This window comes from Zootoca vivipara, chromosome 2 (genome assembly GCF_963506605.1).
Source record: "Zootoca vivipara chromosome 2, rZooViv1.1, whole genome shotgun sequence".
In the NCBI taxonomy this organism is placed as follows: domain Eukaryota; kingdom Metazoa; phylum Chordata; class Lepidosauria; order Squamata; family Lacertidae; genus Zootoca; species Zootoca vivipara.
Window position 1 is genome coordinate 47927679 of NC_083277.1, and position 14544 is coordinate 47942222.

The 14544-nt window shown below is 41.9% G+C and overlaps 1 protein-coding gene across 1 annotated transcript in view; it reads right to left on the minus strand.

The window, feature by feature from the left end:
• Positions 1 to 254: 254 nt before the first annotated feature.
• The window catches only part of SYN2 (synapsin II), a 152167-nt gene continuing 137877 nt past the window's right edge, over positions 255 to 14544 (minus strand). Inside the window, exons 11-13 of the mRNA XM_035106223.2 lie at positions 10230 to 10290; positions 5501 to 5741; positions 255 to 1145 (exon numbers count right to left, since the gene is read on the minus strand). Coding sequence (XP_034962114.1) covers positions 1010 to 1145; positions 5501 to 5741; positions 10230 to 10290 — 438 coding nt within the window. The 3' untranslated portion in view covers positions 255 to 1009. The remainder of the gene's footprint in view (positions 1146 to 5500; positions 5742 to 10229; positions 10291 to 14544) is intronic.

Sequence of the window (14544 nt, forward strand, 5' to 3'; positions counted from 1 at the left end):
GTTCGTAGAGCAGGAAGTGCATGTGTACCGACAAGTATTCAGCAATACAACCGTATAGTCCAGAAGTGTGTGGTTTCTGTCAAGTATTGCGAAACAGAGATAGATTCTTTTTGGCTGATGAGTACGTACGGCTGAAAATGAGAAAAATAATGCTTTTGCCATCTAATTTGGGCTGTCTGTTAGGAAAATCAACACTACAGTGCAGACCAGTCCTGCAGAAGTGTGTTTACTGCCAGGCAAAGGGTTTTGCATTTATTGGAAGGTAACATGGAACTATGGAGAACATGAGGTCATGCATGGTCTTTTACAAATCAAAGGCTACCATTAACAGGTTGCAAAAAATTGTCTAACAGACATATGGGGATACAATAATAGAGACACAAAGCTCTAGAACAATGGTTCATCCCAAGGTTTGCTCCTAGCAGCATATCAGAACGATACATTCATCTGTTGGAAAGCTTGCTGGGGTAGAAAACTGCTTTAGTTACTCACAAGGTGAAGGAGATTAACAGGAAACAGCCCTGTGAAGCTGTACCCTAAAGATCTGGGGGCAAGAAAGCAGGTTTAAAGACTGTACCCTTGCAGAACAAAACACCTTAAACAAACAAACAAACAAAACAAACAAACAAACATGCAGTGAGTTGAATGCTGGAGAAAACTCACTATGTAATGGTGTGTTGCTCTAATGATTACACACAGGGGAGTCCAATGTGATGACCTAGTGCATTTCACGGTAAGGCCACATTATCACAGTTGATGAGGACTTTAAGCATTCTGCTGTATAGCTTTTCCTCTCTGGCTTTTAAAAAAAGCCGGGTATCCCCCCACCCCCAAAATTCCTGAAGTATATCTCATTATAGTCCCTTATTAAAAATAGTTTAGCATATTGCTTAATACAACACTTGAAACAGCAAAGGAGGGTCATTCACAAGGAAACTATGTCTGCAAAATTATGTTCGCGGTAGACTTTGAAATGTGTTACAGACGCACAAAACCAAACATTATATGGCTAATCAGAAAAGAGGCTGGCAAAGGATTTTCTCAAGTTTCGGATGGTTTCAGCTTTTGCTTCATCCTCGTTCACAGATGACCGAAAGAAGGATGACTCAGTGAAGTTGAAGGCGTTGGTCAGAGACTGTGATTTACTGCAAGATAAAAACAAAAACAAAACAAAATGCACATCAATGCATGTTGTCTGTTACAGCCATACCTCAGAATTCTGTTTACCATGTCATACAATGGAAGCAGGACATATAGACCTCTGCCTGCCGTATCTCCTTCTCTGGGCACCATTATTAGCTTTGTCACAGATGATCATGCGTTTTGGGCAGAGAAATGGATGCAGACTCAGACCTGACCACCATGACCAGCTGTTCAGCAATGCATATGGATTGTGCTGGACTATTTCACACAGAACGCAACACGTTGCAGGGGAAGGCTTCACGGAAATCCACATGAACCATTTTGTCCATCAGAGCACACAAAAAAAATTCTGGACCAAAAATTATCTCCATACATTCGAGGGGACATGAGTGCTTGAGTCCCATTCAAGTGAATGGAATTGTTGCTTAATCCTAACCATGTTAATTTGGAAACCTGCTCTACTCATTTCAGTGGCATTTAGTCCTCAGAGGGTTAGGAGTGCAGTCCTGAGGACTTAATTAATTTTAGTTTACATTAATTTCAGTGGGATGTGTGGGACAATCCTAAGCATGTTTCCTCAGAAGCCAGACCCATTGTTGTCATTGGGATTTACTTCCTAGTAAAGAAGGCTGATCACCGAAGAATTGATGCTTTTGAATTATGGTGCTGGAGGAGCCCCTTGAGAGTCCCATGGACTGCAAGAAGATCAAACCTATCCATTCTGAAGGAAATCAGCCCTGAGTGCTCACTGGAAGGACAGATCCTGAAGCTGAGGCTCCAATACTTTGGCCACCTCATGAGAAGAGAAGAGAGGGTCTCCCTGGAAGAGACCCTGATGTTGGGAAAGATGAAGGGCACAAGGAGAAGGGGACAACAGAGGACGAGATGGTTGGACAGTGTTCTCGAAGCCACCAACATGAGTTTGACCAAACTGCGGGAGGCAGTGGAAGACAGGAGTGCCTGGTGTGCTCTGGTCCATGGGGTCACAAAGAGTCGGACACAACTAAACGACTAAACAACAACAAAATGTGTTTAGGATTACAGCCTTAAACACACTTTACTTTTTATAGATTGCATCCAACGTAAGGATATTTCAGCTGGAAGAGCATATGACTCTTAAGCTCAGGGTCGCCCCACATTAGGCAAAAGATTCCTGGATTCCAGGGGATTGGATTAGATGACCCTCATGGTCCCTTTCCAACTCTACAGTTTTATGATTCTATTATCTAGGTCAATAGAAAATGGTTGCTAAATCACCTCGGAACAAATACATTCAGTTTAGCTCTGTATTCCTAAAGCCACTTTCCCTGGAACAATATTTCTTAATTTGATAGGACTTGACTGAATGCAGGTATGCAGAGTGTGGATAGTAGCAAAACTGTTTGGCTTTAGTTATGCTATAAAATCTAAGGCTAGTAGAAGGAAAAGGTTGTGAGGCTGCTTGCGCTTCCTGTACCATGTCTCAGCACAAGGCAACAATTCATAGCCAGTCTGCTTTCAACCCCAACTTTGTTGAAAACCAGAGCAAGTGGTGCTGCATGTGGTGTTCTGTCTCTCGTTTGCATTGTACTTGGGTTTAGTGTTCACAGAAAGCAGGCAGTGGAAAGGCAAAGCGAGGCTTCACTTGATTAGCGACTCAAAAATGAATGGCCTAATTAAATATTTGTTCATGGGCTAATAACCTGCACGCACATGTTAAGCAAGAGCATGTGGGTGAGAATGCAAGGCACATACATGCCAAATGCACAGAGTACAGTTAATCCCATTGGCAATTTGAGTTTGCGTATGTTTGTTTTTTTCATTTTGAAAATTACAATATGAATGGGAATAAGCCTGTGACTCAGGCTGTGAGCCTGTCAAGGAAAGCTCAATGGCACACCACATGCATACAGTTTTCAAGTGTTCAGGAAAGACCCTAACACGTTCCTATCAAAGGAAATAAAGGATTAGGATGGGACATGCTGATCTCAGTTAGGAGGGCAGCTTCCCAAGCTGTGGTTTATGTTGGCAATTCCAGGGGTATTACTCTGGCATGGCCCAGTTGCTTAGGACTGGGATACAAGCGAAGACTTTCAGAATCTCTTTCTCTGGATAATAGGTGTGTTTTTTTTAAAAAAAAAAAAAAAAATCTCATTTGAGAATAAAGGTAAAATGAAACGGGGAAATAAAACATTTTACTATTTCTATTAGAAAGGTTCCAGGCCTTTCTTAGAAAGGTTTCATTCAAATTTATTTTTCTAATCCTATTAGGGTCGCAGGTGGCGCTGTGGTCTAAACCACTGAGACTAGGGCTTGCCAATCAGAAGGTCGGTAGTTCGAATCCCTGCGACAGGGTGAGCTCCCGTTGTTCAGTGCCAGCTCCTGCCCGCCTAGCAGTTCGAAATAACGTCAAAGTGCAAGTAGATAAATAGGTACCGCTCTGGCGGGAAGGTAAACAGCGTTTCCGTGCGGTTCTCTGGTTCACCAGAAACGGCTTGGTCATGTTGGCCACATGACCCGGAAGCTGTCTGCGGACAAATGCCGGCTCCCTTGGCTTATGGAGCGAGATGAGCGCCGCAACCCCAGAGTCGTCCATGACTGGACCTAAAGGTTGGGACCCCTGACCGTTAGGTCTAGTCATGGACAACTCTGGGGTTGCGGCGCTCATCTAGCTCCATAAGCCGAGGGAGCCGGCATACAGCTTCCGGGTCATGTGGCCAACATGACTAAGCCGCTTCTGGCCAACCAGAGTAGCGCACGAAAATGCCGTTTACCTTCCCGCCGGAGCAGTACGTATTTATCTACTTGCACTTTGACGTGCTTTCGAACTGCTGGGTGGGCAGGAGCTGGGACTGAACAATGGGAGCTCACCCCGTCACGGGGATTCGAACTGCCGACCTTCCGATCGGCAAGCCCTAGGCTCTGTGGTTTAGACCACAGCGCCACCCACGTCCCTACCTTTACCTTTATTCTAATAAGCTGGTCTCAGAAAACAATGAAAGGAGTGTTTGCGGGTGGGGTGGGGGGGACACAATTCATGTGGATTCCATTGCTGCCTCCACACCTGCCCCTGTTTGCATTTCCATGATTCCATGATCTCTTGCATTTTTAAGTTAATAACTGTAGTTGGGGTTTTTAGATTGTGTCTGCTTCATGTTTTAAGTTCCTGTCCTGCCAGCTGCTATTTGCCCTCTAGGGAAAATATGCAGTAGTATAGAGTTTAACAATCATGAATTTAATATTTACAAGCATAACTGAAGGCATTTTAGAATTTGTATTGCATGTGCATTAAGAATACTGCATTGTATTGTTTTAATTATTTGCTATTTATTGTATTTCGTAATTTGCTTATTGTTAGTTGTTAATTCTTGTTGTAAGCTGGATAGCGTCAGGCAGGATATGCATTTTATAATAGATAAATATATATTGCGTTTGTGATCTGTCTGCACATTATTTGGCAAGGCCGTATGTGCTGTTAATACAATTGTTTCCTTGCTGCTGCTGTACATAGTGTAGGCAAAGATTCTTTGCCATTATGTAAGATTCCAATATGGCCAGAGCTGTGGGATTTATCTGCAGATTACAGTACTTTGGTTTTCTTACTCCATCAACAGCTATATATCCAGGCATTTGGTACAAACAATAGCCCATTTCAGGAGGTTGGGGCCCATCAGTCAGGGTTCTGCCAAGGAAACACCCCTACTTGAGTAGAAGAGTCTTTTTCAGACTGGCACTGAACACGTGACTGGCATTGGTTTCAATGTCCAAGGTACCAAACATCTGACTAGGGCCAATTTCCTCTCTTTCTGTGTTATTGCCTTATACAGCATCTTTCTCTTTCTGCATTTGGATCGACTGGGTACAGCCCTAACACATGGACTGTATGCCTACATATAGCTTTGGAGCTTTTGGGGAAAAATTGGATGAAAAATGTATCATGGACTTCCGGAACAGCCTTTTTAAACTGAAAATCTGTTGTTGTTTGAGTGGCTGCAAGGTTAAAAGTTTAAGTAGATAAGGCTTCCTTCTTTTCCTCAGCAGCTGACTTACAGACAGCACATTCAAAAATGAGTCAGTGCCTTTTTGGTTGGTGGGCAGAAACAGAGGATGGCCCATTATCAAATTTGGCCTCGTGGCACCAGAAATCTGCATGTATTGCAAATTACCAGAGAGCTTTTTCAACATCTATTATTGCCTTTGTTGGAAATTTCCCTGTTTCAGGTCAACCTGGTGCAAAGTTGTTACATGCTAACAACAACGACCACGCCGCCACTGCCAACAACAACAACACAGGGGGTCAGTACAGGTTGTATTCAAACCTCAATGGCAAAGGAAAGCATATGAAACAAGAGTGGAGGAAATAAATGAAAAGCCTTACTTCAGTTGCGGATGTGCTGGAGGTTTCTGTGGTGGAGCTGTGGAGGGTTTCGTCTCTGTGTCCGCAGGTGGCCCAGCGCTTGAAGGACCTGGGGCCTGAGCACGTGGTTGAATTGCAGGGCCCGGTGGACGTGGAGGCAGGGAACTCGAGGGCTTTGCTGACTGCCCCGGAGGAAACGCACGCTGTGGTTGCAATGGCTCCTGGCTTTGTGATTGCATTCCTTGGGGTTGCACTGGGCCCCCTAGGTTCAGTACAAGAAAAACTTCATAATGCATCAGTAATTTTGTACTAGCTCTTATATCTAACACTTACAAATATAAACTTGGAACCAATAAAGTTCAGCGTGTCTAGGATAGGCGAGCCACATCTTTGCTGTTGATACCATTAGCCACAATTCCGTGTAACTTGCAGAAGTGCCACACTTTCAAACCTCACTGATACCAAGGTGCCCTAAAAAGAGTATTAATTTAGCAATGGTAACTTTTCTTAAAAAGATTATATTTCTGAAATTGTTACAGGGCAATAATTCTACCCACAAAAAGCTACATTAATTGCAACATTTCTCTATTTCGTTTCTGAACTTTCATGATAAGAAATATTTCTTTATTGCTCCATTGCAATGGGAGCTATGCCTAGAAGGAAGCTGTATTTTATGGTTCTGCATATGGTAATGTAAACCAACACCACTATTTCTTGCTAAAGGGGGGGGGAGTTAGGATTTTTGTTGCTTACTTAAATGTTTTGCTGCAAATTTAAATGTTGCTTATTTAAATTCTTGCTTATTTAAATGTCATAATGAAGCACACAGACTTGCAGTGGCTACTCAGTGGGCCCTAAAGAGCCTTTCTGAAAAAGAGAAATCATGCGCCCTTACAGCAGAAGCCACTGTTTAATTATCAGAGAATATCAATCCAGTGTAGCTCCATGCTTATTAAGTATGCAGCTGAGACAGAACTGCAGGTGCTTGAAAGTACATTGAGTATATCTCACCAGGTGCCACCTGCTTCACCTTTATAAGGCTACCACTCTCCAGTTAAGCTGGACTACCTGAAGGGGAACCCATTTAGTCACAGTGAGCTTAAAGGGTCCAATGTTCTGAGGTGCATTTAAATGGGTTTATAGCTTGACTTATTACGCCAACATATGAATGCTTACGATAAAGTACTCCACTGTTGTATCACAGCATAGCATTGCACCAACACTGTCATTATGAAATTCCTTGGCCTGGAACCAAAGGATCATGAAATTAGTTCCATGAGCCCAAGGGGAACTGAGACATTTCCCGTCAAAATCAGCCGTGCCCCATGCTGGTAATGTGGCCCGGGGGGAATAAATCCAACTGGGCTAGGGAGGGATTGTGGTTTGCCGGCAGGGCATATGTGTTGTATGCCAAAGGTCCCACGCTCAGTTCCTGGCATCTTCAGGGAACAACACCTGATTTAAACACTAGACAGCCACTGTTGGCCAGTGAGACAAATACTGAGCTAAATGCACCCATGGCCTGACTTAGGATAAGTCCCATGGGCCGCTATTCTAATCAGCCATTTGTTTCCAAGGGCTTTCCCATTCACGTGCAAGCACAGAAATGACCTCTTCAGCAAAGCGATGGGGAAACTCTCTTAAGGAGGAATTCCATGTGTGCCTCAGTACACTGCAAACAGGGCAGACTTACAGGCTCAAGGAGAAAGACACTTCCACTCAACTACGCCTGTTCATAGGTAGATGAGGAGTTGAGATCATGCTTGCTGGCTCCGCCCCTCGCCCTACCAATTTCAACAGAGCTTGTGAGCAGACTTTCTATGTAAACAAGCTGTACAGTATATGCGGATTGGCTTTTCGATGCATGTAGGTCTGTTCAAAAGCCATACTGGGTATGCGCAGGACACAGCTGGAGCAAGCAGGTATGATTCCAACCCCACCACTCACACATTTCCTGAACATGCCATACAGCATGTATGGGGCTTATGTCATTTTCGGCAGTAAGTTCAAGATCAACAGGTTCTATTTTCAGGAGACTGGTGGAATTTTGAATCTGGGTGGTTTTACTAGTTCTGCACCGTAAAACAAACATTCTCGTTTAGCTTTTCTTTGCTGAGTAGAAAATACCCCCCTCCCCGCTCTCCATTTAGATATTGAGGCTTATATGCCAGAAACTATACACTGAAGACAGATGTAACTTTTTTTTATTGCACATTAAGCTGTACAAGATATTTCACAAAATATATACTGCAATCACACTTCAGCATTTGCTCACTTTCTTGCAGCTGGTTTGGTACAAAAAGGCAGCAACAATAATAAAAAAGCTTTTACAAAAAGAAAAGGAAAGGGAAAAATAAAATAAACCAAACACACACCAACCCCCTGGACATTAATCCTATACTGCAAAATATCAGTTCCCTATATCCCACAATATTGCACCTAAGCATGCTAGCATGCAGAGACATTTTGGCTTGCTTAATATCTGTGGTAGGCAGTAACCAGTGTGTGCCCTTCGAAGACCTTTTGCAATAAATGCACTGAAGTCCTGCTGGGATGCAGCTCTTTTTCTCTGAGGTCTGCAGGCACACGTGTGCACACACACACGCACACTCACGCACACACACACAGAGCTCGTAAACAATGCACAAAAGCATTTGTAAATACTCGGACTACTACATGCAAAAGAACACTCATGGCTTGATATTAAATGGCATTCAGTCAGTAGGTTCATTTCTTCACCTCCGGGCAGGAGGCTGTTTTGTTCACTTGGGTTGAGATTTGGAGGTGAGGAGGGGCGTGTGTGAACCTGAGGCTGAAGGGGATGCACTCATTCTACACAATCAAAATCATCAGTGTAGTTATGAAGAGATCACTAACCAGAAACATTTACCACAAAAGTGGAATGATACTATAATAGACTAAAAATGGGCAGGACACAGTGGCATGCCCAACAAGCACTGAAATTCCCATCAAAAGCAGCGTGAAATTTGCAGCTCACTAGCCTGAATTTAAAAACAAAACAGAACAAATAAAACCACTTGGTAACTGAGCTATAATTTTGTTGGCAGTGTTTGCAAGGAAAATAAATTCAGACCTTGGCATTGTTTCACAAGAAAACAGGCTTGTTTGTATTAACCTAGGGACTGCTATTTACCTTAGTATGGGATTCCAATTGACAAAACACAATCCTTTGCTTTGCTCACAGCTAGTATAATAGTGCACCTTTCAACGTTTACAGGCTAGATTTTACATAACAGTTTAACTGCCCTGCCTAGATATTGCTTTTAAGATTATGCACATAGCCATTGGTTATGTGACAGTCATAAGCAATTATGGCTATAAGAAAGTTTGGAAAAGTAAAACCCGCCGGGTCACTTTGATTTATTATTTACACACACTTGAGTCATAAATGTGAACTTCTAAGCCTAAACCTTTTTACTTGTTCTGAGCCATATGTTAAATATACTTTCATATATGCTGTTGCTTACGCTCAGAATGATAGATCAGATGACAGCTGCATCTTAGTTACTTGGCTATAGCCTCAGCTAATATAGAACAGCACAACCACACATTGAGTCCATGTACCACACACTTTTTAAATCCTTAAAAAAAAACATGTGGCTAGCCCAATATTTGGAAAAGGTGATGATTAATCTAGCAAGGCTTTTAATGGCCTTGTTGACTTCCTCTAACAAACAGCTGTAGCTTACCTGAATTTTGTAGATAAGGAATATCTAGTAAACACACTTGCTTTAGTTTTGTACAAGACCAGATGGCTACTTCATAACCGCTAGAGAACCTTTGTCACTGAACTTAAATACATTCAGTACCCTCACATTTGCATCAATATTGCACATAAGTGGCCCGTTTTGTATAGCACTGAGGCTAATAATTTAATGCAGATTTTAAAATAAAAAAAATCTGCATTGAAAATAAAGGATATTTATGTATTCCTGGAAATAATTCTCTCATATTTCATAGGAAATAAATGAAATAAAGCACTTGTCTTTCATGTTACCTATAAGCAATACTTTTTTGCAACAGTACAAACCAGTACAGAATTCTGTCACTTCTTTTTTGCTGCCCTTGGCAGCCGTTTTGTGCTGGTACCCACTGGACTTTTATCAAGAGAAGAATACCAGGAGTTCATTTTCTTTTACCACAAAAAGCACTGCCTATAAGTATGAACTCAAAAGTTAATGATGCCTCATTCAACATACTATTAAATGAGACTTTAAAAATATTATAATCACATTTCTACATTAATCATGCACATATTTTTTTTTAAAAAAACCCAAATATAATGCACGTACTCACAGAGTTAAGCAAAAGTATATAAATTTTAACCTGGGCTGGTTAGTCTTTTTTACCCCACAATATAGAATACTGGAAAGAAAGAAAAACCTGTCTAACCATCCATAATAAACAGTCTCACTGACTTGGTAGAGGCACAATTCTTGTACACTGTTGACAACAGCCCTGAATCACAAGTTATACAGAGAAACATAAGTAAGCGTTACAACACAAACATGAACAGATAAACAACCAGACAGTATAGTTGACACTGCATAGAAAAAACACAGTCCAGGTCAGCACTTAAACGATTGCAAAAACCGCACAAAAACTGGTATTGTTTGATTCCTCTTTTTTTGGCTTTAACCCTTGCTTTTGGTCTCAGTAATTTAAGTAGCCTGGACTTGTTTTGGTCCTACTGCAACGCCATTACAATCGAGAATGTACTGTAAACAACCTTGAGGAGGTGGTCGCTGGGGTGGGACTTTGTTTGGTTCTGACTCCTTAAGTGATCCACTCTGCAAGACAAAAGGAAAAAAAAGGGGGGGGGGGTAAGGAAAGCAAAACAGAAGAGAGGTCAAATGAGCAGGGCTACAATAAGGAATCACACCTAGGAGAAAGTTTTTGTCATTAGAGGAATTATCAAGTAAAAGTCACCTCTTAGGGCACATGCTAGTACGCTCTGGAGAAGTATTGCATCTCAATCTCCCCCAGAACGCCCTAAATAGTGTGGAGAATTAAATTAACTTGCAAAATCTAAAACAAAAATAAATTTAGATTATACACACCTTGAAAGGAATGCTGCCTGATTACTTCTTTGCTGTATTTTAAAGAACATTTCATGATGTGTCGTTTATGATAGACATTACATTCAGAATGATTAGCCAGGCAAAAAAGCATTTAATTCTGAAGGCTTGGTTCATTGAGATTTATGAAATTATTGCTTTAGCTACCATCAAGCTGAACGCGGCCCCTCTACAATGTATGATAGCCTACTAATGGCTCAAAAATTCCCCAATTTTTGGGGCTGGCCTACCTGCTAAACCAAATTTGTTTTGGTGGAACACAAGTTGTGCAGCCCTGAGTAATTCCCAAATGAACTTTGTCACAGGACCAAACTAGACACGATGCTAAACGCGGAATCAAAACCATCAGGTCTTGCCCTTCAGAGCAGGAGAAAACAAGCTTGCTCCTTCTTCCAAGTGACAGCCCTTTAGATATTTGAAGCAATTTCGTTGTTCCCGCAAGGGGACAATGACAATAAAGATTTATCGTATCTTATCTTATCTAAGATAGCTATCATATCTCCTCCCAGTTTCCTCTTTTCCAGGATAAACATACCCAGCTCCTTCAACCGTTCCTCCTAAGGTTTCCAGATCCTTGATCATCTTGGTTGCCCTCCTCTGAACATGGTCCAGTTTATCAATATTGTTCTTAAACTGTGGCGCCCAGAACTGGACACAGATTCCAGATGTACTATTACTTCCCTTGATTGGCACACTATACTTCTGTTGATGCAGCCTAGATTGATGATTTTTTTTGCTGCTGCACACAGGGACTTAAACCTATTCTGGTTCAGGGTTTGTCACAATCTCCATTACCAGATGATGTCCACTTATGTAGGTAGACTTCCTGAACACAATGTTTCCATGGAGTTGAAGAAAACGATATTGAAGCATTTGATGTTGCCAGAAAGGGAAAATGAAGGGGCTGTTTAAATTTCTCAAACGTTCCCAACTGTAATTAATATCTCAAGTTTAAAATATTTACCAAACCAACAGATTTACAATCGAAGTTTAATATAGTCCACCTAAAAGGAAATGCCTTTGTCTTAAATTAGGCTTCCCAGCATGCAAGCTCATACTTCCTGGTCACTGCATTTCCTCAAATACATGCTTTGTTTTGAAACCTTAATAGCCCTTGCACACTTTCTTACAGATGCACTTGCTGCCCGCTAATTAGTAACTCCAGTTCCCTACTTGTATCAGGCATAGAGGCCTTACTTATCAAATAGTCATCAGAAGTTTCAGACACCTTAGGCCAATCACACAGCCACAGCACACTTGCTGATGAAGGCCAAACCAAAAGAAACAAATTAGTATAACATGTGCTTTGCAGCCAGTCAGTTAGGTTGCATCAGGGGTGGCCAAAAGGCTTCCAAGTTAATGGTTCTGCAGCCAAGTGCCTGCCATTCCTGAGGGATAGTGGTTTTGGTTCATGATGATCAATTAGACCAGTGATGGGCAACCTTTTGAGCTTGGTGTGTCAAAATTCTCCAAAAAACAGAGCATAACTTCGGTGGTGTGTTACTTCAAAAAGAACCCCATAATTTCATGATATTTATAGTTTAAATAACAAAATGTATAATTGTAATATATAACTGTATTTAATAAACCAAAAACTAATTATTTAACAAAACCAAATCAAAAAACCCTTATTTATCGCAAAGTGCCCAGAGTTGTTGAGCTTTTTGGGGGCAGCTGCTGACCAAAGTTTTGGAGGTTTTTTTGGGGGGAATGCCCCAAAGCTGCTGCGCTTTTTTTGGGGGGGGGAGTGAACAGAAATAAATGACGAATAATACCTTCACTGGAACTAACACGCAGCACTGACATAGTCTGCCAAAGCGCCAAAAAACCCAGCACAGAACGGGTTAAAAAATGGACGCTGTTACACCCAATCATCGTCTGCCAAAACGCCAGAAAAAACAGCACAGAAAGGGTTAAAAAAACCAATCTCTGGCTACCAGCAGCAACAACAAAAAAGGACCCGGGTTTTAACAGCTGAGACAACGGGTTTTAACAGCGGAGACAAGCTGTAGCGTGAGGAGGAGCGGGAGAACAAATGGGGGAAAAACAAACAACAACAACAACAACAACAACAACAGCGTGAATGGGCTGATGAGGCGCGTGTCAGCAGTGAGGGCTCTGCGTGTCACGTCTGACACGCGTGTCATAGGTTCACCATCACTGAATTAGACGGATGTCATAGTCATGGAAATTCAAGCAAAAATAGTCATGGACTTAAAAAAAAATCTCGTGCTGAAAATAGCATGCTTGGTTTACAAATGAAAGTCTTCTTCTTTGGCGATCACTCGTAGCCGAGTAAGATTGTCTTCCATAAACACGGTTTTATCAATGACTCCGTAAGTGACTGTGGAGGCCAAGTCTGGATCCACACGTCCTTCTACAGTGGGGACATAGGTTTCTGGGTGGGAGTTGATCACGGTGAGGGTTTGCCAAGCGTGCCTTCCTCTTAGCATGTTTCTTCCTTGTGTCCTGAGTTTGAGTGTCTTCAAAGCCCATGACACCTTTGGTAATTGGAGCGCTTGCAGGCCAGTGTTTCCCAATTGTTGGTGTTTATACTACATCAAGATTATACCTCAACACAGGCTTCAATGAAGGAAACCAAGGTGCAAAATGAACACTCGAGCCCTTCAAGATCCCATTAAGCGGGATTGCTTAATCCCATTAAGCGGGATTCCCTGATAACATCGAGGAACACTGGAACAAGCTAAAAACACCCATAATTGCAGCCTGTGAACAAACTATTGGATATCAAACCAAGAAACACCAGGACTGGTTTGATGAGAATGACAGCAAGATTGAACGTATGATTGACAAGAAAAGGAAGGCCTTTCAGATCTGGCAAAGAGATAGAAACTGTGCCACTAAGAAAAAAACCTATGCCAACGCTAAGGCTGAGGTTCAAAGAGGAACCAGAGAACTAAAAAATGCCTGGTGGATAAAAAAAAAGCTCAAGAGATCCAGCACTTAGCCGAGATCCAACAGGAGTCCTGTATGCCCTAAAAGGGAACATGTGTAACAGGGGCAATGCAGGTTCTACATTATGCCTTCTGAAATGTATGCTTGTTCAGCACATTATGAAGAAGAAATGAGCCAAAATATATTCTAAATGCGGTGCTCGCATGCCCAGACTAACATGAGCAAGATAATCCTTTAGAAAATTTGGCTCACTGATTTGACCTCAGTGAAGTTGTTCATCATTACATTTAAATGCCATCAGCTTCTTAATTATGCATTCTGTACCTACTCTTTGCAGAAGGTCTGCCCAACCTAACCCTGGAATATCAATAGCTGCAATACTTTGTGTGAAGCCAAGCACTTTCAGAATAATTACAGTGACTGAAGCTGCCCATATTCTCTGCTGTGAGGTTTGCCTAATAGCTTGTTGCTGTTAAGACTACTAAGGCACTGTTCAAAGGATTTACGTAGTTTAAGGTACCTATGCTGGTACCGAAGTAGGAAGAGTCCACAGAACAAGCAGAATCCCATTCTGCATGGGAGTCACAGAGGCCAATGCAAGAAGCTGCCTGAACCATAAATACTAGAAAGAAGAAACAGAACAAGGTTTGCTTTGGAAAGAAATGCCAACAATCATCAGCCTTCTAGCTGAGCCTTGGATTGTGCTTCAGTTAGCATGGCATCCACTCTTACGTTCCTGAGGCTTGGAGATCATAAGGCTTAAACAGCAAATGGGACTATTTCATGCCTTCTCTTCCATTCTTAGCCTTCAACATTCCAAGGAAATTGCCAAACAGCCTGTCTAATTGATATATTGAATACCATTAAGATGCATTGCTTCTTTTCCAAACAACTGACTGTTCATCTGTATTCAGGTAGGTAGCCGTGTTGGTCTGGCGCAGTTGAAATATATATAAAAAAATTGTCCAGTAACACCTTAGAGACCAACTAAGTTTGTTCTTGGTATAAGCCTTCGAGTGAAGTGTGCATGCACACGAAAGCTTATACCAA